This window comes from Sturnira hondurensis, unplaced genomic scaffold (genome assembly GCF_014824575.4).
Source record: "Sturnira hondurensis isolate 20B ecotype Veracruz unplaced genomic scaffold, ASM1482457v3 Scaffold0006413, whole genome shotgun sequence".
In the NCBI taxonomy this organism is placed as follows: domain Eukaryota; kingdom Metazoa; phylum Chordata; class Mammalia; order Chiroptera; family Phyllostomidae; genus Sturnira; species Sturnira hondurensis.
Window position 1 is genome coordinate 21,632,360 of NW_028079044.1, and position 24,622 is coordinate 21,656,981.

The 24,622-nt window shown below is 45.5% G+C and overlaps 2 protein-coding genes across 3 annotated transcripts in view; one reads left to right on the forward strand and one right to left on the reverse strand.

Annotated features, from left to right (window-relative positions):
• The window catches only part of LOC118988520 (high affinity cationic amino acid transporter 1), a 66,683-nt gene that overhangs the window by 35,710 nt on the left and 6,351 nt on the right, over positions 1–24,622 (reverse strand). The window lies entirely within an intron of this gene.
• Positions 23,054–23,677, forward strand: LOC118988521 (60S ribosomal protein L17-like). Its single transcript, XM_037048219.1, is given in 3 exon segments — positions 23,054–23,374; positions 23,377–23,403; positions 23,406–23,677. Coding segments are annotated over 3 exon segments (513 nt in total). The 5' UTR covers positions 23,054–23,103; the 3' UTR covers positions 23,621–23,677.

Here is a 24,622-nt window from a genome sequence, read left to right on the forward strand (position 1 = left end):
CCAGATAAAACAAGGTGGAGGGCTGGAATCAGCCCACAGGCCTTGTGTTTGACACCTGTGCCTTAGCTGGTTCCTTTAGGAAATACTTGCACTCCAATCTGTACAGTCAATCGTGAGGGAACCTCACGATTCCGTGAGGGAACCTCCTGTACTGGTTGACATATGAGCACTGAGCAGACACACAGACAGGCCCAATTGTGGTCAGTGTAGGACGTGCACTGTTGACGTGCCTTGTGGAGCAGCCTGCAGTCCCACGAGGAATGGGGTCAGTGACTGGAGATGCCACGGTCTGAACACAGCGAGGTCACACTTCCTGGACAGCATGCCAGGAAGGACCTCTCAGTGGCACAGAAAGTCCTTTGCTTTCTCAATCTTATCATTTCTACTTTGCACATATGCACTGACCCAAGAGCTGGGGAGGTTTTACTAAGCTTCCTGAATATGATTTATAACTAATATGAACCCACAGAGGATTACCACTATGCCAAAAAATACCATAAAGATGCAGTTGATGGCATTTTATCTCTTCAACAGTGGGAACCCAATTCCAGCCTACACCATCCATGCATTCATTCCATGGTCATATTTCATTCTTTTCCACTTTCTACTTTGAAAATGCCTAACCCTACATAAAAGTTAAATGATTATTTGCATACTCTTCATCTATATTTTCTAATATTTGACACTTTTCCATATTTGCTTTATCTTTACAGAAATATACACTTTTCTCATTGATCATCTGCTCGTGAGCTCCTGGAACCAGATTCTCTCTCAAGGGCCTTAGAGAAATGCATCCCTGCCCACACCTCCATCAGAGCCCCATGAGACCACTTCAGACTCTGACCTCCAGAACTATAAGGTAATAAGTTTGCATTGTTTTAAGCCACTTAAAAAATGTAGAAACAAGCCTGGAAACTGTCAGAGTGCTGGGGCTGGGGACAAAGTCACTGAAGTCCTTGTGTCCTAGCCAAGAGCCCTGACTGCACTTGTACCTTAGGAAGAAAACTTGAGAGTGAAATCAGCAGAACCTAGAAGGCAACAACTGGCAGTCTTTGTTGCTGATGACCAAATTAGAGCTTTCAAGCAAAAAAACAAACAAACAAACAAACAAAAAATACCCCAGAACTTTAGAAAACTTGCATCTATCACCAAGATCTCAACAACTTCCCAAAACTTAAGGGTGTTTCTCGTGTCATTGGTGGTGATATCAACCATTGTGATTTAAAAAAATATTATATGATTAAATGTGTCTACCTGCCAGATCTGCATAACTCAGTTGAGGCAGCAATGCAGTAAAACAGGTCACATCCATCTGGGTGATAGACTGACTCAAAAGGCAGAACAGATCCGTGTAGTTTACAGCACAAAAGCTCATTGATGTGATTTCAGACTCCACAGAGGAACCCACCACCACCTGCGAGTTTTCGTGTAGTATCAAAAGAGAATGTCCACAATTATCTGGAAAGGCTACTGAAGTGCTCCTCCCTTCCAGGGACATCCCAAAGGCCATCTTTTCTTTACACACTAAAACTAAAACAACACACCATAACTGACTGACGCACCCTAGCTGGGTAGCTCAGCTGGTTAGAACATCATCCCCATACGCCAAGGTTACGGGTTCAGTCCTCTGTCAGGGCCACGTACAGGAATCAACCAATGAATGAATTCATAAGTAAAACAACAAATCAATGCTTCTCTCTCTCTCCCCCCTCTTCTTCTCTTTCTCTAAAACCAATAAAATAAAATAAAAGTTGATGCAGAAGCAGACATAAGAATCCAATTGCTTTCTACTAAGCTAAACATTAAAGAGATTTGCAAATATGTAAGATGGCAATGCTTCTATTAAATATTTCTTGGCTTGGGAAAATATTTATTTTCATTAAAATGTTATTATTATGTTAACATGAAATGGTTTATTGATGCTATGTTTAAATGGATCAATATATGAATATTTGTAATGTGATAAACATTGATACATATAACCCACTTCAGCCGAAGCTCTGGGTAGCCCTCAATGGATTAAGAACATGAGGGGGTCCTGAGACCGAACAGTTTGAGAACTGCTGCTTGTCTGGGCTGCTCAGTGACATGAGCACAACCAAACCTTACCCCTTGCTTAGTGAGGAAAGCAGCTGCTAGCTTCTCCAGGTTGGAGGGAGCAGCGGACAGTGATTCCTGATCTGTTCACACTGTCCCATTAGAAGCAGTTCACGCCCAACTTGCAAGTCTTGAAGAAAGAACAGCTGTGCATTGATCTGGGGTGAGCTTGTCAGGGTTAATGGGGCCTAATGCCTGGCAGATTAATCCATTAGCACTGCTTTGCTCTAATTCCAGAATGTTCCAACCAAGTAATTCCATTTTTTTCAGATCTGAAAATTAACTTGCTGAAAACACAGTAAAGAGAATGCTGCATACACCTCATGCCTAAAGAACTCAGTGTCGTTTATTTTAGAAACACAGCATGTAGCATTTCAACACCCCAGGTTCCCAGGGCTACACAGGAGCCACCAAGGTGTGGCCATGACACCATGTGACACTGTCACACTGATGAGAGATATGTACATAAAATAACCTAAGAACATTTGCAAATGAACTTCTACTGAACAATTTGTAAATCAAAAGAAATCAGATCTTTCCATTTGCTACATACCCTTAAGGAAGTATTTTTTAATTTTATTAAACATAATGCCCAATGCTTTGGCAACTTAAATAGGTGCTTTGCCCATGAATGAGTTTTTGTACTGTTCTTTGTTTCACAATTAACCAGGGATGCAGCAGTGAACTAACTACACCAGAATTCCTGTCTTCACAGAGTTTAAATTCTATTACTGGGAACACTGCTTCAAAAAATAAAAATGGATGAAATATTTAGTGGAGGCAGCACACTCCTGACCCCCTAACACAATTCCATTAAGTAATTAGAAATGAGATGAGCTGCAGTGTCATCCCATGGGGAGGGTTGGGAATGAAGCTACAAGACTAAGGAAGCACGTGCAGTTCAAGGCAGTCAGCTCTTGAGACCACTGCCTCCAACCAAGAACTGTGGCGAGAACAGAGTTCCTTTGGGATGGCCAAGTTCCTCCAGCGAAAAGGATAAGCAGAGTGTCAGAATTCTGGAAGGACGGTATTGGTAGTTTGAAAAAACAAGCCATAATTAAATTTTTTATCTGACATAAACTTTAAGAATTTCAGCCTCAGCTTGTTTGTTAACAGGGACCACAGCTGAGGCTGGAAAGCACGCTGAGGAAGTCACCGAACTAGCCTTCCGGTTCAAGGAAAGAGACAGATGACAGAATCAAGACCTGAAGTGCAGAATGAGCCACAGTGTCCCCAGAACCACGAGGGCAGGCCTCCAGGCACTCCCAAAGGTTCCAGAACTGTCCTCAGACCCTCACACTTTCTTGCCCTTTCTCTGTGAGCCTGCAATATGTGCACAGTGGGGCAGCACCGAGAACTGACATCACAGGGGCTGCACCTGCAACACGCTAAGAGAATGTGACTCCAGAATGGGAATCACATTCCTGTTTTCTGGGCCACAGGAGCTCAGGAGTGATCTCCTCTATTTATTAGCCTCCCAGTCTTGAAACTCTGCCCTTTGGATTTTTCCACCAATCACCAGACTCTTGTTAACTCACAAAAGGCAGGCTTGGATAACGCCAGAAACCGAAATACTTTTACCTATCGCTTTGCCCTGTATTTCCATCTCACCCCCACACTCTGACTTCCAGAGCTCTGTGGCCGCACAACGCACTCTCACTGACCAGAGCCTCAGTGGTAACGTGCTGTCTTTTCTTGATGACAGTAGACAGTACGGCTGTTTCTGGTGGCCCCCAGGCAAGCTCACAAAATGGACACCAGTGTCCACTTCAGAGCACGAGTGAGTTACCTCTTCCCCCTATTGCCAACATCCACCCTGACTCCACCTTTATTTGGGACCCACACCATTTCAGTCCAATCCCAAAGGCAGCAACAACATTTAAGCAGAAAAGCTGTTTGAAAGGCCACACCATAGACAGACATTGTGGTTCCGCAATGCTTATTAGGGGGGAAAATTATAAACTTGAAAGGAAATGTGGCCAAGAAAACAGCCAGATGTCCCTCCTACCTCCATAGGAACCCTTCAATAAGTAAAATTGCTCCAGCCCATTCCACACCAAGTGAAGGGCCACTGGCCTCACAATTTGGTGATTCCTCCACCTTTGAAATGTAAAATACTCCTTCGAAGGTGGCAGAATCCTTTGCTGTGCACTAGCAGGCCAGCAAAGGCCATTCTTCCCCTCAGGGTGGATCTCCTGGGGATGGCCCACCAGGGGAGGGGGCAGCAAGAGGCTGGGAAGGACCAAGTCAGAGGCTGCAGGACAGTATTTTTTAACCAGACATGCTTCGGGCCCCATGGGACAGTTAGCAATGTCTGGAGACAGGTGTGGTTGTCACGGTTGAGGGCTGGTGATACTGCAACAAGCGTACGGAAGCCAAGGATGCTGCTGCCCATCTCACAGGGTGCAGGGTGGCTCCCACCACAGGAAAGGCTGGAGGCACCAAGGGCAGGAGACCTGCCTTCCTGAGGGCAGCTGTGGGCCCCAAAGGGCTCTGCAGGTTTGTAAGTGAACTGCTTTAAAAATCATTGTTAAATAATGTTTTATTTTTTTTAAATCCACTACAAACAATGTCTACAAGTGAGCATGTATTCATCACAAACACTGTGTCACCACATCTCTGGAGAACTTTATGTCCCCAAACCAGGATTGAGAATAACCAGGAGGCAAACAGATAAAGAGAAAGTAAACAATTTAAAAATGCAGTATGAACAGGCAAGCTTCGCTTACCCATCCAGGTTCTCATTTCTAAGAGTGACTCGGGTATCTTGCAGAACTACTTGAGATTCATTCCCCTGCATGTAACGCAAAGACAATGAAAACTTTGGAGAGGCAACTGCTAGTTGGAGACTAAGGGACTAACCTACACAGAGTGCCCGTGACATGGCTCTTGTGAATGCTTATAGCAGCCTCCGGAGAGGACCCCTTACCCCCTCCCCACCCCCCGTTCACAGACGCGGTGTGGAAGCTCAGAACAGGTCAATAACTCAACTTCGATATTAAGGCTCCATTGCCACCTTATAAAACCCGCTGTTTTGGTGTCTAAGAGGGAAAGGTGCCTCTGTTCTTCGGTTCTGAGGAAGAACAAGGATGAGGCAGCTTCCTCCTACCTGTGAGCCATGAACCTCTTTATTTTGTCATGCCTGAGGGTTTGAAAAATGAAATTATAGGTTCTAAGAGTTGGAAGGGACTGACAGGGACCCACCATCTAATGCAGAGGTCCTCTCAGACTGTAAGAGGCAAAAGTGATTAGGGCAGGAAAGCAGTAGAGTAAGAGGAAGGAGGCCTGGTTCTAGGGGAGGGGGAGGTATGCAAGAATTCGCTGCTTTTCCATTCAGTCCTTTCCCTCCCCATTCTAAACACTGCCAGCAAATAGCCTCCAAATTCTGACTCCAGCCCAGTCATAATAAACAGACATGTGGAGTCAGGCATGTCCCCAGAGACAATAATAATAACAATAATGGCTAACTTTTATATAAAGTGCTTACTACGTACCAGTGCCCTCGCATATGGACAGCATTGAACGTCATCTCAGTTACTGCTCAGACTGAGCCTGTGAAGCTTATTCAGCTGTTAGACCTGCTCACACATGAAAAACCAGCTGTATAAAGCGGAACCTTGGCTCAGACCTTAGCTCATCTAACTCTAAATCTACCCTATGCTCCATGATTTTTTAAATCCTCACCTAAGCATATATGTTTATTGACTTTAGACGGAGAAGAGGAGGTGGGGAGAGGGACACAGCAATGCGAGGTGTGAGGAAGAAACACTGATTCCTTGCCTCCTGTGTGTGCCCTGACCAAGGATTGAACCTGCAGCCCAGACATGTGCCCTCACTGGGAGCTGAACCTGCAACCTGTTGGTGTACGGGATGATGCCCCAACCAACTGAGCTACTGGCCAGGGCTGCTTCATGATTTTTAATTTGATTGAGAGTCCACAGGAGGCCTACAATAGATCCCCTAGGGCAGGGATGTCAAACTCATTTTCACTGGGGGTCACATCAGCCTTGAGGTTGCTTTTAAAAAGCTGAATGTAATTTCAACTCCTTAACAGTTAAGGAGTCCTTATGTGGCTGTCGTTTGAAGGCAACCACAAGGCTGAAGTGGCCCCCAATGAAAATGAGTTTGACACCCCTGCCCTAGGGCAATGGGACACAATGCCCATTTTTCATTACAGTAAAATTTTAATTAGATACAGGGGCCAGCCTCCCACTTAACAAGTAGGTTCTGAAGATGACTTTAATTTCAATCCCTGACTTTAAGAAAAGCATTGAATTTATACTTTAAGTGGATGGTCTTTATGGCATCTAAATTATAATCAGTAAAGCTGTTTTTTTAAAAAAAGCAAACAAGCGCCTAATCCACAAGGGACTGCAGTTGGTTTTTCTGTCAGGTGCTGGGGAAGACACAGGAGCTTCTACACAAGCTCAGTTGCTAAAGGAGCACTTTTTCTCACATACTTTCATTCTGCCTCCAGGCAAAACTCTACCACCTCCCCTCAAAACCCACCCTTACAGCTCTTGGTGCAGCTGGTGAGATTTCCACTCCAGCTGCACAAGTCAGTTATTATGTGGAACGGGCATCACACTTTGGGTTTCAGGAATATGATTAGCTCCTGAGCGCTGCCTCATCTCTGGTTGTCCGGTTCCACTGTGAACATGAGCTCTGATTTTGATTCACAGCTTACATATTCCATGGCAACAGGGTATAGAATAATGAAATTGAGGAAGACTGCAGCATTGGCTGGTTTAAATGGCATACTTAGTTTAAGTTTTTAGCTCCCACAGGGGACAGGAAGTGGGACCCCTCTCACTCTGTGTACTCAAGGTCCAGGACCTCAGAGAGAACAGGACAACTTTTATAGGTAATCAGAAGTAAATGATTATCAGGTAGTAACAAATTTAACAGTCTCTTAGCACCAACACAGTATTTCCTTCCATCAGCCAGGTACAACTCCAGTGAGGCAGGGAAAAGATGTGCCCAGCTTGGGAAATGGAAAGGAAAGAGGTAGAGAAGGCAAATTTGGGAATGCCTTCTCTACCACTCAAAGGTAAAGAATGCTCCACTGCAAGTCCCAAATGCTCAGGAAGCTTGGTGGCAGCCCTTTGTCTGCCATGGCACACCTGACAGGTGAGTTCATGCTACTCTGCTGGGCATTGACAAGCTTTCCTGCAACTCAGGGCAGGCAGGTGTCAGCCTGCCCCATCCTCCCATGGATGGGCATGTCCCCAGGGTATGGCAGCTCTGAAGCAACTTGTAGAGAAAAAACGAGCCTTGGATATAGCCAGGGGCTACAAGGGGCAGCAAGGTTCAGGAGAGAGGAGCTTGCTTGCACTAGCCCAGCCATTACCAAAGAGAATTAAGCAAGCACTTGCAGGCTTTGGCCTCTGAGTTTCCATGCCACGTTACTGAGATTCTGAACACGAACACATCCAGGTAACTGTGATGTCCAAGGAGTGATTTATGACGCCACAGGGCTCCCATCCAGGAAACATTTGCTAGTTAGGGACTTAATTTAAAGATGGCTCTGTGTGCATGTTTTTTCTCTAAACTCACACTAGATTTCTTCTTGAGAACATTTTCATCTATATGAAACGGTCCCAACAGGCAACATATGAAATATGAAGTAATCAAGGAACACCCATGCTGGTGGAAGGAATTACAAGATGATCTAGGGCTTTCCAAAGCAGCCTATCTGCGTGCCTCCACCGTGAGTTTTTGATGTGCCCGGGCAGCATACATACACTTATTCTGACTCTTGGTCTTAGCTAAGAGGCCAAAAAGCAATGCACAGTTATTCCTAATACTGTTCCTTAAAGGAATCCACCTTTAAATAACTTAAATTTGTTTGAAGAAACTTTGTATTACTTTCATAAATGAAGCTCTACCAAAATTATCAGAAACCAGACATTAAACAGCTCCATCAGCCAATGAGAGGGTCGCCTGGTTCCTGCAGGGACCCTCACAGCCGCAGCCTTATGGGCAGTAAACTCTGGGTGTGTCAGGCACCTGTTTTTTCTAACATGCATTCACATTAACATACTATTGTGTTATAATAACAATGTCTGTACCCTCTAAAATCACCTGGCACACAACACACTTAGAGAAAAAGAATATGTAGTCCACAAGTTGCCACACTATGGCACTTGGCTCATTTTTTACCATGAGTTAAGAATCTTTTTTATTAAGTTTGTTTGGAAAAATCACAAGGCAGAGGAGGAGGAGACCAATTATTTCATACAGACTACATATGGTCCAAAAAGCCTAAAATATTTTCTATCTGGCCCTTTTCAAATCAGATTTCCTAAGCCCTGACATAATCTACGCCTTTATTTTACCAATGAGGTCACCGAAATCCAAATAACACCGAATGACTTGGATGAACTTGTTCCAAGTAATTGAAGGAATTTTACCAAAGAAACCATCAGCTTAAACACTTTCAAAATGGGTCTCTTTCCAAACATATGACTACATATTAAGAACTGAGGCTTATCTGAAACAAACCAAAATGTGGGGCTGCACACGCATCCCATTTGCCCAGAACCACTCTGGACCTTCTCCACCATGGGCTCTGAGCAGTCTGGGCACCGGTGGCAGAGGAGGCCTCCCTGCTGGAAGCCCTGCCCTCCAGGCTGAGGGCATGAGGGTGGCTCGGAGTCTGCCCTCACCACCCACAGGCTTTGTAAACAGCAACTTTGTGAACTCACCTCAGACAACCTAGTTTGAGAGGGCCATCTGTTCCCTGCAGAGGCCCTTAAGGGATGCAGCCTTATGAGCAGTGAGCTCTGGATGTCATGGCTGCTGATGCCACCTGAGGAATTCGGGCAGTCCAGGCCACTGTCAAGCACAATGCTTCTATTATATACCCACACGGCTGGACAGGGCCTTCAATCGTCTAGTGATTCGTCCTCCTCCTTCTACAGTGAGCTACATAGACCTCCCCTAGAATCAAAGGTGCCTGGACAGATTCTAGTGCCTAGTAACAACACCACACTGTATTATTAAAATACATTTTTAAGTCCTCAGTGTAATATAGTAAAATCTGAGCAGCTGGAATGTTGCAGACACTGCTAAGTCTTCCATGTGTACAGAAAACCAACAATCAACTCTCACTTTATAAATGAGAAGGCTGAGTGAGCCTCAGAGAATCTCAGTGGTCCATCTTGCTCTAAGCGGCTGATGTGGCCTCATCCCAAACCCCTTCCACTGGCCCAGTTTCCCCTCAGGATCTGCCTCTGTGGCTGACCAAGCCCGACCACAGACACAGCAAGTCCTCCAGCCAGTTTATCCACACAGGCATCCCAGTCACATCACACAAATGAAGTTAAATGAGGTAACAGGGCAAGACCGGGTGGAGGTTTTCTGACATAGCATGGAAGCTCCCTCTTCTCACTTACCTCTGCCCTGAACTTGGCACAGAAAAGAATGCCAGGGTTCCTGGCACGTGGGTGGGAAGGCCTGGCCACTTGTAGCAAGCTATGATATTGATTCAGTTGAACTAAGTACACAGTGAATAAAAACATTTCACATCTGCTCACTGATCTGATGAGGAATCAGGGGACTTGCCTACTCCTGGCTGTGTGATCTCAGGCAAGTCACTTGGCTTCTCTATGTCAGTCTTACTATCTGGAAACAGGTACTGTCACTCAGTACCTCACCTCCACCTCACCCCATTCCTGCTTATCCCATTTGTGAAGATCAGGGAAGGCAAGATAGAGGCTAAAATCTCAGATAAAATGAATTAAAAAATATGGTGGGCAAATTAACTTAACTTTTTTGAGCTTCCTTTCTTCCCTCTGCAAGATGAGGATAATAACAGTGATAGCTACTTCAGAGTTTGGGGAGGTTCAGATGAATGAATGTACACAGCACACTAATGAGCACCTGGCGCACAGTGAGTGCTACATGTTTGCTATTATTATTAGTATTAATTTCTAAGGAAATACTGTGGAGATTAAGCAGGTACTCAAAATAACTAGATTATTATATGAGGAAACTCTGTAACTGACAAAGGACTATACAAATATACAGCTTAAAAAATAAAAATAAGCTTATTGTTTGACTTATTTCCATCTGTGCTAATTCAGATGGCAGATGATATGAAGGCAATTGCCTAGAAATGCTTAAGTTGACATAAAACTATTAAAATATAAATATAACTAATATATATAAATAATACAATTAATAATGACTGAGTTTTTAATCATGGTTCGTGTACGTGTGTGTGTGTGTGTGTGAATACTGGACAATCGCAGTTTCTATAGAACTAACAACCAAAGTCCTCTGTGGGGGAGGGGTTGGGGGGTGGCAGCAACCACAGATGTCCTGGATCACAGCTGTCATTTGGGCACCGGTAACTGCTCACTGATGTGCCTCCTTTAAAGAAACGGCCACATGCTGCGGGCTGCGGGCCACCCTCTGGATGACGCCATCCCATCCAGAGGCCCGGGCATCTGTTTGACTCTCCATCCCCAACATGGAAGTTTTTAACTTGCATTTCACAATGAAATGCTTTGCTTTACCTGTTCTGCCACAGGGGCAGTCCCTCCCATGTATTCTACTCTAAATTCAATGGGAAAAGACTGCCCAGCCATCTGGACACTCACAAAGCCCAGTTATTTATCTTGCTAAAGTGTGTGTATACATTGAATAAAAATGTTTGTTTTCCATGTCCCACTTTCTGTCTCTAAAGACAAATGATTAAAGAAGAATTTCAAGGGCACTTCTTTCCACTCATCCCCTCCAACCCAGTTACACTAAGCAGCCTCACTTCCTGCCTTTCAACTTGCATTTCAGTCCACAAATCATCCACTCTTCTTTGTTGATCTTTCTGTGTGTAACGTTGCTTCAAAACCGTTCTTCAAAGGAAAGGTCAGGGTGAGACCTCACCTGCAAACAGGCTATAGGGCCTGCAGCCTGGAAGGCACCAGCTCCCAGAGCTGAGGCCACCTGTGGGGTGTGTGGCACAGTCACCAAAGGTAGGTGGGAAGAGCGCCAAGCTGGACCACCTGGCCTATCACCAATGACACCCCCACCCAGAGAAGCCCAATCTAATGGGGCCCCCAGGTCGTCAGGGACAGAGCCAGGACCTTTCATCCGAGAGCCGTGTACCAAGTGTCCACCACACACACACTGCCAGGAACTGCAGGCGACAGGAACAGCTGTGTGGTCCCTGTCCCACCAGGGCTCACAGTTAACAGGGGAGAAAAGACATTCACCCAGAAAAGGACAGATATAAAAACACACAAACAGGAGTGAAAGAACACAAACAACAACAAAAAAGGACATATACAAAAGCATGGGACTTCAGAAAGATAGGGGGTTGGGAGGCTGTAAGAAAAAGAGAGTCTGGCCAACAAGGTGAACTATTTCAGAGACAATGGGGTGAGGACAGATGACAGACCACAGATTGCTTAATTTAAAAAAGGTGGGGTGGGGGGTTGGCAACTGTGAGCAGTTTTAGTGTAATAGTAGGAGCTTGCTTTTCAGGGGGATAAGGGTAGGTGGGAAGACACTGGCACTCTCCCTAGCTGGCTTCATCATAGAGGAAAGGGGTTGCCAGCTGGCTGCGTGCACCTTCACAGGGCTGGCAGAGAACCCCACGGAGCCATGCCCCCAGGAGCAAGCATGTGGGCAACTCGGTGCTGGCAGCTGCATGCACCCAACCCATATCTGCTGAATGAATGAAAATATGAATGAATGCTGTACTTCCCTGGGAGCTTTGCTTTGAAATTTGAAATCTCCCATAACTAGACAACAGTCTTGCTTATATCTTGGCATTCCATGGCACTTACCCCAGTTGTGAAGGCTGTTTGCCCTTTCACCAGTTTGTCCGCTGGTTACCTGTCGCAGGAATCTCCCATGTCTGTGCGGGCCTCCACCAAACACATGAACAAAAACACCTGCCATCCCTCCCAATGAAGCACATGGTCCAATTCACAGACAGAGAGCTGAGGAGAAAGGCTACCACCTCCCAAAATGAAATGATGTCACTTCAGACACATTTTTTCTATACCCCTTTGTGTAACAGCTGCAACTATTCTTTAGTTACAGGAGCACTTAATCAAACAAACATCTAAGAACACCACAATTTTCTTATTTATACATACAAGTATTATTCAACCCAGCACCAATTTCCCTTGATCTGTGCTGGAAGAAATCCCAGGGACATCTTATCAAAACAATAAACTTCAAAAAAGATGACCACCTATATTTTCAAAAATACAACACTGTATCCTGTCTCTGACTTATGATAAATCCCCAGTATATTTTGAATGTTTATAAAGAAAACCTGATTTGCTTTGCCACTGTCAACTCTCCATTCTGCTAAGAGGCCCCAAACTTAGAATCTACAAACAGATCAGGGGTGGCCGCAGTAAAAGCTGTCTCAAGCTTTTGAATGTACTATAAGCACAAATTAAACCAAAGGTTTTTCCTGCCAATGCCTGAAAAGTTTTAATTCCAAATGGAGTCTATATTATTAGTACTAATTTTTTTCAAACTTGGCCCGAAGGAATGTATCTCTGTCCTCAGGTGGGGATACTGTTGCCAGCTCTGGTCACCTGCCACAGACTTGCAACTTCCAAGGAAGGACCTATCCACCCATGATTCCCCCTTCAAACTGGAGATGCACTTCCTATTATTAATGATGCCTGGAGTTGCCCACCAGGCATCATTAATGCTCAGTGCTGCTTAATGCTGCTGTGAGTGAGGTCATACACTCAGCACTGGCAGCTGAGAAACTGGATGCTTCCTGTAGGCAGAAAGGGCCACACAACTACCTCCGATGAGATGGACCAATTCGCCAAGGGAAGGAACGACTAAGGCAATTAATGTGGCCTTAAAATTGGGGTCCCTGGCATCATACCATTTTTCCTGGGGTCCCCAATTCTCCTCACTCTCTAAAGGCTGACCAATGATACTAATTTCAGATCAAACTTATATTTCATGGAGCTGCAGAATGTCAGGCTTGGAAGGAGCTGGGGGTGGGACTTCAGAGGTCCTGAGTGGGGGGACAGAGGGTAGAAGAGGAACCCCAGGGAGAGCACAGGAAGCTCCAAAAATTCAGCTCCAAGTGGGGCTCTGAGTTCAGACGAGAGGGCTGTGTCTATCCTGAGGCTGCAAGTCACTTTACAGTGCCCACGGAATGCACGAGACAACCAGGACAGGCGTCCTGCTCCTCTCTGAAACGCCAAGAACACAAATAATATCTTGGTCAAATGTGGTCTGCTCTGGCCAAGAGTCCTCCTGTCTTTGGAGAAGCTCACAAAGAAGGCTTTGTGGGCAGACGTGTCCCACACAGCATTTTTAGAAGATAAACCCCCAACACCTCTGGCTCCCACATGCTATAAATAAGGACATTCTTTGCTCCCTCTCACTGTCAGCTGGTCACCAGCTGTGGAAAGCACTATTTGTTTTTTATTTATTCTAAAACATTTGAGAGTCTAGACAAGGAACATGAGTGGTTCAACCCGCCATAACCTGTAAGGGTCTTAAACTGTGGTCATTTCTCTTCCTCTTGGTATTGCCAGACTGGAAAGTCCCCAGTCTTCCAGTCACCCCCTGTATCAACTCACCACCCCCCCCAAACAAAAGCAAAGGTTTCCTGGGGACTGGCAGACCAGAAAGCTCCCTCTTCTGTAATACAACCCTTATCGGATTTCTGTCCACAGAGCAGATATTTAAGACATCTGAACTTCAGCTGCACAATTGAAGTCTTTTTTGCAAATCTGACTATTTGCCATCCTTTGTCCTCCTTTGAACCTTCCGTGAACTCAATACAAGGGTGTGCTATTATCATACATGCACATCCACATATCTAAATAAAAAGGCTCTGCCATCAGGGCATCGGGTCCAATAAAGTGCATCTAAAGGGCTTGGGCAGAATGCCCTTAAGGGAGTCCTTGAAACTGAGACCCAGGCAAGCTGCCACCCTCCATGTCCAGGCTGGGCTCACGCAGAACACAGAACTGCAATAATCCTTCAACGCCCCCTGGGAAGGAGGGTTCCTGGTCTCAGCCCATCAAAAGCAGTGAACTTCACAGAGTCACATTTGCCCTTAGGTCTGCAATGCACACCTGGTGGCAGACAAGACCCTTCCCCTTCTCACACATTGAACCTCACCTTTGTCATTGTGCCACTAGGCAGGCAGAAGTGTGTGTTTCAGAGGAGGCAGGGAGAAGCAGAGGCAGGACCACCAAAGGACTATCTAAACGAAATGTTTCTGGCAAAAGACAGCTCTTTTTAGGAACACTGCTACAGAAGGGCTTTGCTTTAAATTCTAGTTTGGGGCCCCCACAGGCCAGCTTGCTTCCTTTTTCCTTTGGTGGGACCTGTGCGCATTTTGATGAGTATGGCTGGCTGATCCTTTCGAAAAATAACCTCTCTCAAGTTTCTTCCCCGGGGAGATAGCTTGGGACTGAAACTTGTCAGGGCCTATCCCGATTTTCCAAAACCTCAGCAGGAGCAACCCCACACAGCAGGACACTGCCATCAAGGGTCTGTTCGCAGCTACTGGCTGCCCCTGGGGGGGAGTTCTTGCCCCATCTGTGGGTAAGCACCCATGAGGTTGCATCAGATCATGAAAGACCTGGTCCGAGAGTGCTCACTCTTCCTAGAGAGGTGCTAGGAAGAGAAAGGTACTTTCCAGGTCCTGGAAAGAGGTACTTCCCAGAAGAGGTGCTCTTCTGACCAGCATGGCTCTTCCAGAATATTCCAAGGATGGGGCGCAGCTCTGGTGGGCTATCTGGACTCTTGGTCCAGGGGCTTTACTTTTTGTAGTAGTCTTGCTCAACACTTCTGGACTAATCCAGGCAAAGTGACACTTCTCAATCAAAATCTTTGTCATCACCCTAACACCAGGCCCTCGTTTTTACTATGGGAGATTGCTGTTGCACCCCACTTGATGTCCATTTTTATAGTGTGGATGCCGAACCACACAGCACACTTTAGTGAACACAAAACCGTAGTAAGTCACCAATTTACTACTCAGGGCTGGAAAACCCAAAGAAAGTATCCTAATGCAAGTCCAAAAGCAAAAACAGTGACCCTGAGTACTCGGACTGGCACAGGACCACATTAATGGGCATGTGGCTGGACTGGTGGCACAGAGGACTCTGGACTCCCAGACCATCTAACTGAGGAGGAGGCAAGCTTGGAAACACTCAAAGAGGAGGATGGCTGGGGTCCAAGGACAGCCTTGGGGCCAGACAGCAGGAGACAGAGGGCTCCAGGTTCTGTGCACCTTTCATCAAGCCGTGTCTACCCCATTTGGCTCCCCAGGACATCCATAAGAAAACCCTACTCTGCAGGCTGCCCCGTGCCTACTCAGACAACCCATGGACATACTCGGAGGGGTTCCTGCACTGGACAGCACAGTCTTCTCCTTTATGGACTTTTCCACACCTTCAAATGTGTCTAATTTCCTCACGTAGCTATTTTGATGAACTATCAAGACAGGTTCCCGTAGCTGACAGATTTTCCTCTCTGCCAAGGTGAGTGTTATCAACAGCATGATTATTCACAGGCCCAACTGCAAAGTTTAACCCCTGCAACATGCTGCTCATCTTAACACCCAGTGAGACAGATCTATTATGTGTGAATTTCTGGACTGAAAAGCACAAACAGATTATAACTGGTCCCTGCATCCAAAGATCTTCCATCTTGTCTTCATTCCAGTCTTGCTTCCTGATCCTTTACAAAGGGGATCACAAATCCCAAATTTTGGAGAACAATGTCAATGATGTCTGTATGTCACTTAACAGAAAGCCTTCTTATGAGCATATGAATGAATGAACCAGACAACCCAGCAAAAATAAAAACCACGTACAACTAAATATAGTAACACTCCATTCCTATTACTTCCTCCACTTCTTCCCCCTGTGAGAAGATACAAGAATTACATGTAGATCAAGGCAGTTCAGGGGATTTGTCGACATTTTCAGAGCATCTGCAGTAAAGCACTTGGGGACGCAGGACCACTGTCTGCTTTGCTGCCTCCTTTCTTACCTTAAATTTCCCAAGGCAATACATATACACTGGGGACAAAGCTTTGAACTGAATGACAGTCAGATGCAGCCAAGTTCTTTCCTGACCATTCAAAGGCAGGTTTCTCCCAGTGGCCAAGTCCATTGCTTCTGGGACCCATGTGAGCCTGCCCTTTTACCTTCAGCCACCCGTTCCTAAAATTTCTCCATAACCCTATGTAAGCAAACTGTAAGCAGGCTTAAACACCTGAGTGTCCACCCAATGTGGCATCCTGCTAGGTGGCATCCTGGTTTGAAGCCTTCTTTCTGTACAGGAGACCCTGGAACCTCGCCTCTTGCTCCAGCTCTGGCACTGCCACCTCCTTGTACCCCTTTAATTAGAAAGCTCCTGACATTTGCCTCTTCCATTAAAATTTCCCAAGGGAGGGCAAGCAGCAGCCTCTCCGGAGCCTGGTCGCCCTTCTCAGCCCTTGGGAGGAATCACTCAGAGTGGTAACTCACACCTACTCCTCCACCAGTGAGAACAGCACAGACAGGTAAGTGCAACCTCAGGAATGGGACGTTTCTCTGTCTCCCTCGGCAGAGATGTCCCTGAAGACTGAAGTTTAACCTCTTAGTCACCAATCCTGATTAAAGCTGGCACTTATTGAACACCCACTGTGATGCAGGCAAAGCTCCTAGATACAGAGCTCCAGGCAGACCCCCACATAGACCTCGTGAGATGGGAGGGTGCTGGTCATCCACTCAAGAATCCGAAACCACAGCTGAGTTAGTTCCTGCCTCTCTGCTTATGTTGCTCCCTCACTGTCCTTGCTGCAAGGTCGGGTTGGGGGTTCCAGTATCACTTCTCTCCATCAGTAGGAAACCCCCTTCTGCAGTCTAACTTACACTTCCTATCAGCAGGCAACTGCAAACAGGTAACAGGATGCTCAGAAATGAACACACTAGTGGGCCCCACAACCCTTCCATCCCAAGGGTGCTAAAGGCTTCACCTGCTTCATTTCTGTTGAAAAGAACCTTTAGCATCTACTCTAGACCAGGCACTGCTCGGGTAGAGGAGCCACATGGAAGCATAGCCTGGGCCCTGTCTGTAGGGGCATGCAGTCCCATGGGTGGCCATTCCCATGGGTGGCTGGGTCTTCCTCATCCATGCCAGGTTCTGGCAGTTTTACAGATGCATACTGCCCCAAGGGCTCTGGGCCCCACCCAGGCCCCCTGAGTCAGCTCTAGGGTTCAAGGAGATCCCCAGGGTACCTATGTGCAAGTCCTGGCCTGGGTTGTTTGATGGCATCTGATGTGTGACTTCAGGATTGAAAGGCTCTGTTACATTATGTACGTTACTGAACTTATAGACTCACTGAAATGTATTCTTTTCTCTATTCTTAAAATGCCTTTTTCTATTGCCACATCTGTCCAATTCATGTATTATATATGCCTACTTGCATGCATTTTAGATACTGATAGAGCTATAGTAATAATGAAGAGGCAAATCACAAAAGCTGCGGAAGAGGCACACTATACTGTGGTCCTGGTTTGTGTGCTACATTTCCAGAAACAAACTATAACATGGTTAGTCCTGTCCCTGGATTTACATTTTTTAAATTGGTGTACCGTTTGCATGTGTAGGCGCAGGCCTTTCCTAAGATCCAGACCCAGCAGTTATGTGGCCCTCAGGCCACAGAATTTTGGGGGAGCTTTTCCCATGCCCAGACAAGTAGGAAAGCCCTGGTAGCTCCAGACAGTGTAACAGCAGGACCATTCCAGAAGAAGGGAAGAATACTACAATTTCTGAGTCATCTACTCATTTAAGTCTGGGGCAGGGCTGCTTAAGTGTGGAGGGAATGCCTCTCTTCCTCTCTCCTGGCTCCCAGGGCCTCTCCAGGGCAAGTGGTATTTTCTTGCTACCCCATCACACCCCTCGTAAGAAAGAGACTCCTGCTGGACCTTTGGGGGGCCAGCTGGGGTGTGAGAGCCAGGCAAATGGGATGTTCCACACACATCTTCCGCCAAGTCAAAGGCTCTCCAGGGAGTTCCTTCAGCAGGAACTCCCTTGCAGATCCTCAAGGCAGGATGTTAACAGGCAGCCAGAGCCACAGGAAAGTACCCCGAGTTTGTATACAGTGTGGGAGCATGTTCCAGCCTCGGCCCCCAAGCCCAGGCATGGACCTCACTCAAAAGCCCAAAGAAGCTGCATGTGCTCACTCCCCAGACCACAGGCCCAAATCTTCCAGTGACTAGGCCTGAAACCTAGTGCAAATCACCACTGCTAGTTTTCCCAAATTCTGATTGTATCAAACTCAGACTAGGGAGATAGTCTTCCCATTTCAGTACGAATTACACAAAAAAATTAAGGAATATTCATGCCTAATGTCTCCCAAAATTGCTGGTTAGAGAGAAAGACATGTCTTCCAACCAAAGCTTTAAAAAAAAAACCAAACTAGCTGCTAAAAATGTGAGGTTATAGGTTTATGGGTGATGTGTTATACAACGGCAATGACAGATTATGCCTTATTTCACAGAACAGTATAAAATCAAATTCTGGAGGAATCTTCTCAAATACTAACAGTGGTGGTGATATTTGTAACTTAGAGATTAATTTTTAAGAGACTGTAAATTAAGTACTCTGAAGTCTTCTTTAAATTGTATTTATTGATTTGAGAGAGAGAGAGACATACAGACAAACACTGATTTGTTGTTCTACTTACTTATGCATTTATCGGTTTCTTCTTGTACGTGTCCTGACCGGGGATCAAACCTGCAGTCTTGGAGTATTGGGACAATGCTCTAACCAATTGAGCTGCCTGGCTAGGGCAATACTCTGAACTCTTATAATAAACATTTCTATTGAGAAGTATAGTAAATAAAAGAAACTTACAAGAGACAAGAGAAGCGATTTGTACAGGTTCAGTAAAGGGGGCACTTATCTGATTCCAACTGTTACATCCTTGTGCTCTTGTTCTGTAGAATCAACTCCCTTTATTTACAATTATTTTAAGAATTAGACACACAAAATTGCTAAAGCATATGTTTTCTAAGAAAAACAAAAAGCCATTCAAACACATCTCAAGCAATTTTAAATGTATGTAAAATCTATTCAAACTTTCAAAGAGAACTATTTAATGTTATAGTTGCTATTGCTAATAGTAAGATTTAAATATTCTATACAACTTGAATCAGTCAAGACTTTAGAGTCCACAAATGTTTATTTCTATAAGAGTACTTTTTCACCCTCTTCTTTCCACAAACCCTTAACTCTGAAAGAGAAGGCTCATCTTTCAGATAGGTTCTCCCCCAAAATAGAGTAAAAGAAACTAAAAAAAAAAAAAAGGTCAGTTTTGAAATTAACAAGCACTTGGCCCATCTCTGAAAAACCACACACAGACTTCCCAGGCTCCCTTCACATCCCCCCTGTGGGAGGTGACTCGCATGTGTGTCCCCTGAACCATCCTGGATGCCTCACGAAGGACAATTAATGGCCACCTGAGTCAGATACCCTCAAGTCACCACAAAAAGAAATCTACACCCTCCTAAAAATCTTTGTCCAAATTGGTCTGGACAGAGAATTATTCCCACCCCTCGTGCAGCCAGCCTGGCCTCTAGGACAGCACGGTGGGGGCAGGTGGGGAAGCAGGCCAGTCTGCTCCCACCCCACAGAGCTTGCAAACTGGAATGCCCCCCAGGGCTTTTGTAACTCAATAGAAAAGAATCAAAAACTCTCATTTTAATCTCTATAGAAATATGACTGTTCCTGTGTGTGTGCTTAATTGGAGTCAATGTATTTGCTACTGAAGATTTCGACCACAGAAGTATGAAGGCCATCACCCTGGGGAAACCCAAGTGGAGATGCCCTGCACACAATCTGAAGCAAGGCTTCTCGAAGACTGGGCTTCTAGCACCCCGTGCTGACAGTGAGCATGCTGCTGCCTGGCTCTGAGACCTGAGTGCCTGTCTTCTTCTGAAGGAGACACGAGTAACCTCACTCACCAGGGGCAAGTAAAGCAGCTGTGACACTCATCCCCCCAATATAAAGTCAGAGGCCATTGCTGTTTTCAAACCTAAGCCATAGTGCAGGTCAGAATGAGAGGCTGTGTTTGCAGAGAAGTTGATACATTAGAAATGGGGACAAGTTCTATCCAGTATCCAGGTAGTACCGATGCCCCCAAATGAGAAATCCCAGGCAAATCAGGCAAAACTTTCTCACAAGGGAACAGGACAAGCTGGTCCAATGGTACATGAGCTGCAGAGTTTGTGAGAAGTTGCCTTTTTACCCCATCTGTGAAACCACCCACCAACCAACCCAACTTCTTAACAGTATGACACTGATTTCAACAGACCGGATTATTCCTATAACAGAAATGTCAGAGCTGCTCATTCATGGAACGATTTGTACAAAACACAAAATGGTGGTACACCTTTGTCTCAAGAAACAAAATAAACTGCAAAGTGAGACACCAGGGCAGCATTACAATAGAAATTTGAAATAGTGCCTTGTTCTTTCCACCTGCCAAAATATTACTACTTAGCTGAAAGACAGTCCTCCTTCAAAATATCTTTTTATTCTGCCAATTATGAAAATATTCTTTCAGCAAACATTTGTTGAGCGCTAATTCAGGAATCACATACACAGCAGTGAACAAAGTACAGTCTATTTTAACGGTGTTTTCTTTCCATGAAAATACATATATCTCATTAAGATAACACTTAGTATGAAAAATTCCACCCAGACAGTTTTCACTTTTGACAATAAAGCTTTTCCTATAAGATCAAATGTCCCTGGAAAATGCCATTTTTATTGGCGTCCAGATATTCCATAAAGAATGGCATCATAATTTCCCAAAAGACCTTGCTAAATGCTTACCACCAGATAAAAACACAAAAGAGAGACATAGTTAAATATAACATGTTAGACCTAGATTTAGGATCCCCCCAGAAATTAAAACAGGAAAAAAGAACTCACACCTGGCCAGTGTGCACCAACACAGACACCTCTCCCCGTGCCACTGTGTAAGGCCTAATTTCTGAGTCTCCCTCATTTTATAGGTCCCACTGACTCTTTGATCTAAGAGAACATTGTCTGCACAGAACAATTTCAATTTCCCTTCTTTTCAGGAAAGGAAATGTTTGCACTTCAAAGGATTCTTTGAAGAGCAGCCCTGCCATCCTGGCCTGGCCAGGTCAGGAGCCCCTGACCACAGCAGGGGGTGCAGGCTCTGGGCAGCTGCCCACCCCAGCACTCTCAAGGCTAGCTCTTTCAAGGGGAGGGTCTGGCGCAGGGGAAGAAAAAACAAACACATGAAATATACTTGAGGCTTTTGATCTTGACCTTCAGAAGTCCCTTTCCACATACAATATTCATTCCCAGCTCGGGAAAACTGAGGTACAGAAGACAGGGAACAGTGGACAATGCCACGGCAGCCTCTATGAACAAAATTATTCCCAAAACCAGACTCGCTGAGCGTCTAAGACCCCTTCCAGACCAGGAAGAAGTGGAGCCCCCCTCAGTTATTGCAGGTGATGACAAAGGGGATGACCTTAATACATGAAAGGCAGAGGAAGAGCCACACTTCAAACACAATTCTGGAACCTTTTCCTAAGAAACTTTTAGCAGATACTCACCCACAAAAAGCAAAATTCACAACTAAGAATTTCACCTCTTCTTTCTCCACTGGCCCTCTGGTAGGAGGTCAGCAGGGTCATCAAAAGTAGCATTATATAACCAAGAGATATTTGCCAAGAGCCAGCACTATTCCTTCCAACCAAGTCCCCATGTCCATCATGGCCCTCTGCTGAATCTAGAAAGCCAGGGGTATAGAGCAGATAAGAGAGGACCTGCAACACTTTTTCTCAGCTCTTGAACAAGTCCTAAGTATTTAATAATGACCTCCACCCTTCCCCACCCCGAGTGGTTCAGTTCGCCTGCTCAAGTTGGCAGCCACCTGAGTGGTGGGCAAGGGGCAGGAAGGTTGGCTCCAGGTGGGAGCCTGCTCCCTCCTCCCCACAGCCCGGGGTTAGCTCCAGGCTGCTGCCTGGGTGTGTGGGTGCAGGTGCCAGGGACCAGGTCACCCTGAGCTGAAGAGTCTTCCAGCACCTCTCACAAGCCCTTCACCTGGCATGGCACTAACCCTTTGTATTGGAATTGTGAGTGCTTTTTCTTTTTTCCTTCTTTTACTTTTCTGCACTTTCCAAATTTTTTTTACAATGAGCATTCTAAGTTTCAGAAACAGTTTTGCTTAGTGAGATAGAAAATTTGACCATAGTTCATTCCTTAGAAAGATCTACTGCCACAAAAAACAATATATATATATATATATATATATGTATTGTTTTATATATATATATATATATATATGTATGTATATATATATATATATATATGGCAGCAAAAACATTACTTGAATTCAAAGTGGAGTATGGATGGTGGGCTAGATAACAACGTTGAGTCAATGTTAAATTTCTCAATTTTGGCCCTCGCTAGTGTGGCTCAATGGATTGAGTGCTCGCCTGCAAACCAAAAGCTCGCTGGTTCAATTCCCTGTCAAGGCACAAGCCTGGGCTACGGGACTGGTCCCTGGTTGGGAGTGAGCAGGAAGCAACCAACTAATGTTTCTCTCCCTCTCTTTCTCCCTCCCTCGCCCTCTCTGTGAAAATAAATAAATAAAATCTTTTAAAATTTTTCCTGATTTTGATAAGGAAAATCACGTAAGTGAGCATCCTTGTTGTTAGAGAGACAGTGAAGTATGTCCAGGTAAATAAAAAGATGTTTTCAACTTACCTTCAAATGGCTCAGGAAAAAAAAGATGCATGTAAACGTACATGTGTAGATAGATTGATCAATTAAGCAACAGAAAGAAAGAAGGAAGGGAGCAAAGTGTGAAAAACTGGTGAATTGAGAAAAAGGTCCATAGGAATTCCTTGTATTACTCTTGCAATACAAGGAATTGCAAGAGTCTCAAGTCTCAAGTGTTATCCAAAAGAAAGTTGAAAGAGCTCTTCTCCCAAGTGCCTGAGATGACCTCTGAAAATGGTTCATTATTCACTTGATCCAGAAAATCCCACAAAATCATGCAAATCAAGAGGTTCAAATCTTTGCATTCACTTTAAGAACACTCCTGAAACTACCCAGGCCATCACGGGTATGCACATCTGCAAAGCCACCAAGTACCTGAAGGATGTCACTTTACAGAAGCAATGTGTGCCATTCTGTCATTACAGTGGTGGATCTGGTAGGTATGCCCAGGCCAAACTGTGGAGCTGGACACAGGGTCGGTGGCCCAAAACAAGTGTTGAATTTTTGCTAAAAATGCAGAGAGCAATGCTGAACTTAAGGTTTAGTTGTAGGTTCTGTGGACATTGAGCATATCCAGGTGAACAAAGTTCCTAAGGTACAAAGCAGAATTTACAGAGCTCACGGTGGATTAACCTACCCACACACAAGCTCTCCCTGTCACACTGAGATGACCCTGCTGAAGAAGAGGATTGTTCCTAGACCAGAAGAGGAGGTTGCACAGAAGAAGATATCCCAGAAGAAACTGAAGTAACAAAAACTCATGGCTCAGGAGTAAATTCACCATAAAATAAATGCGAATAAAATTTTTTCAAAAAAAAAAAAAAGAAATGAAAACTAAAAGAGAAAAGGACAGCACAAAAGGCAGGAAGGGGTGGGGTTTTCCCCACTTATCTGTCAGCACCTGCACTGCACCTGGGCCTGTTGTGGAGTCACCCCAGGACACAGGTGGCCCAGGTGTTCTGAGGGTGTCAAAGAAGTGCTTTCCAAGGAAGGAGGCACTTCGGCACCTCACCACACTATAGCAATCAGCAAAAAGGAGGTCTGGGGGCAGGACCACTCCAGCCCCTGGGCCTGAGAAGGACGAAGTACAGCCTGGAAGTAAATTTTCTCCATAGACAGAGTCCAGTCCCCACAAGACCACCTGCACAGGGCTTTCCCCACATGGAAATGACTGGGTATAGACAAAAGGAACAGGGCTTACCTTTGCAAGAAGTCCCTCCATTCAGTGCCACCCTGGGGATGTGAATGCCAAACTACTGACCAAAAAGGAGGCAGCCCAGCCTCTGTCTCACATGCCAGCACTGGGTTCTGGCCACTACCGGGCACCGCTGTCCCAGGGACACTAGTGCCCACTGTACTCAGGGTTCTGCTGTGGAGGCTTATTGAGGAAAGACCTGCATTCAAAGGTCACAAAAAGAAATTTGGGCAAACAGAGGGGAAAAGCAGGGCGTTATCCAGTGGCAGACCAGCCAGCCCCTGCACCTCCGGGACTCACTCCGAAACAAAGAGGGGCATGGAGGTGAGCCTCTTCAGGTTCTTGTGCTGAAACACAGGAACCTGGCCCAGCCTCATGCACCTGGCTTGCAGAACATGGTCCCAAGGAGGCCCAGGCCCCAGGGGAGTCTGACGCCCACGGCCCTACAGCACACTTGGTGGGTGGGACTCAGGCCAAGCCGCCAGGTTCAGCTCCTTTCTCTGCCACTCACCACCTACCTGTGTGGCTCCATTTCCCCATCAGTCAAAACAGCAGTGC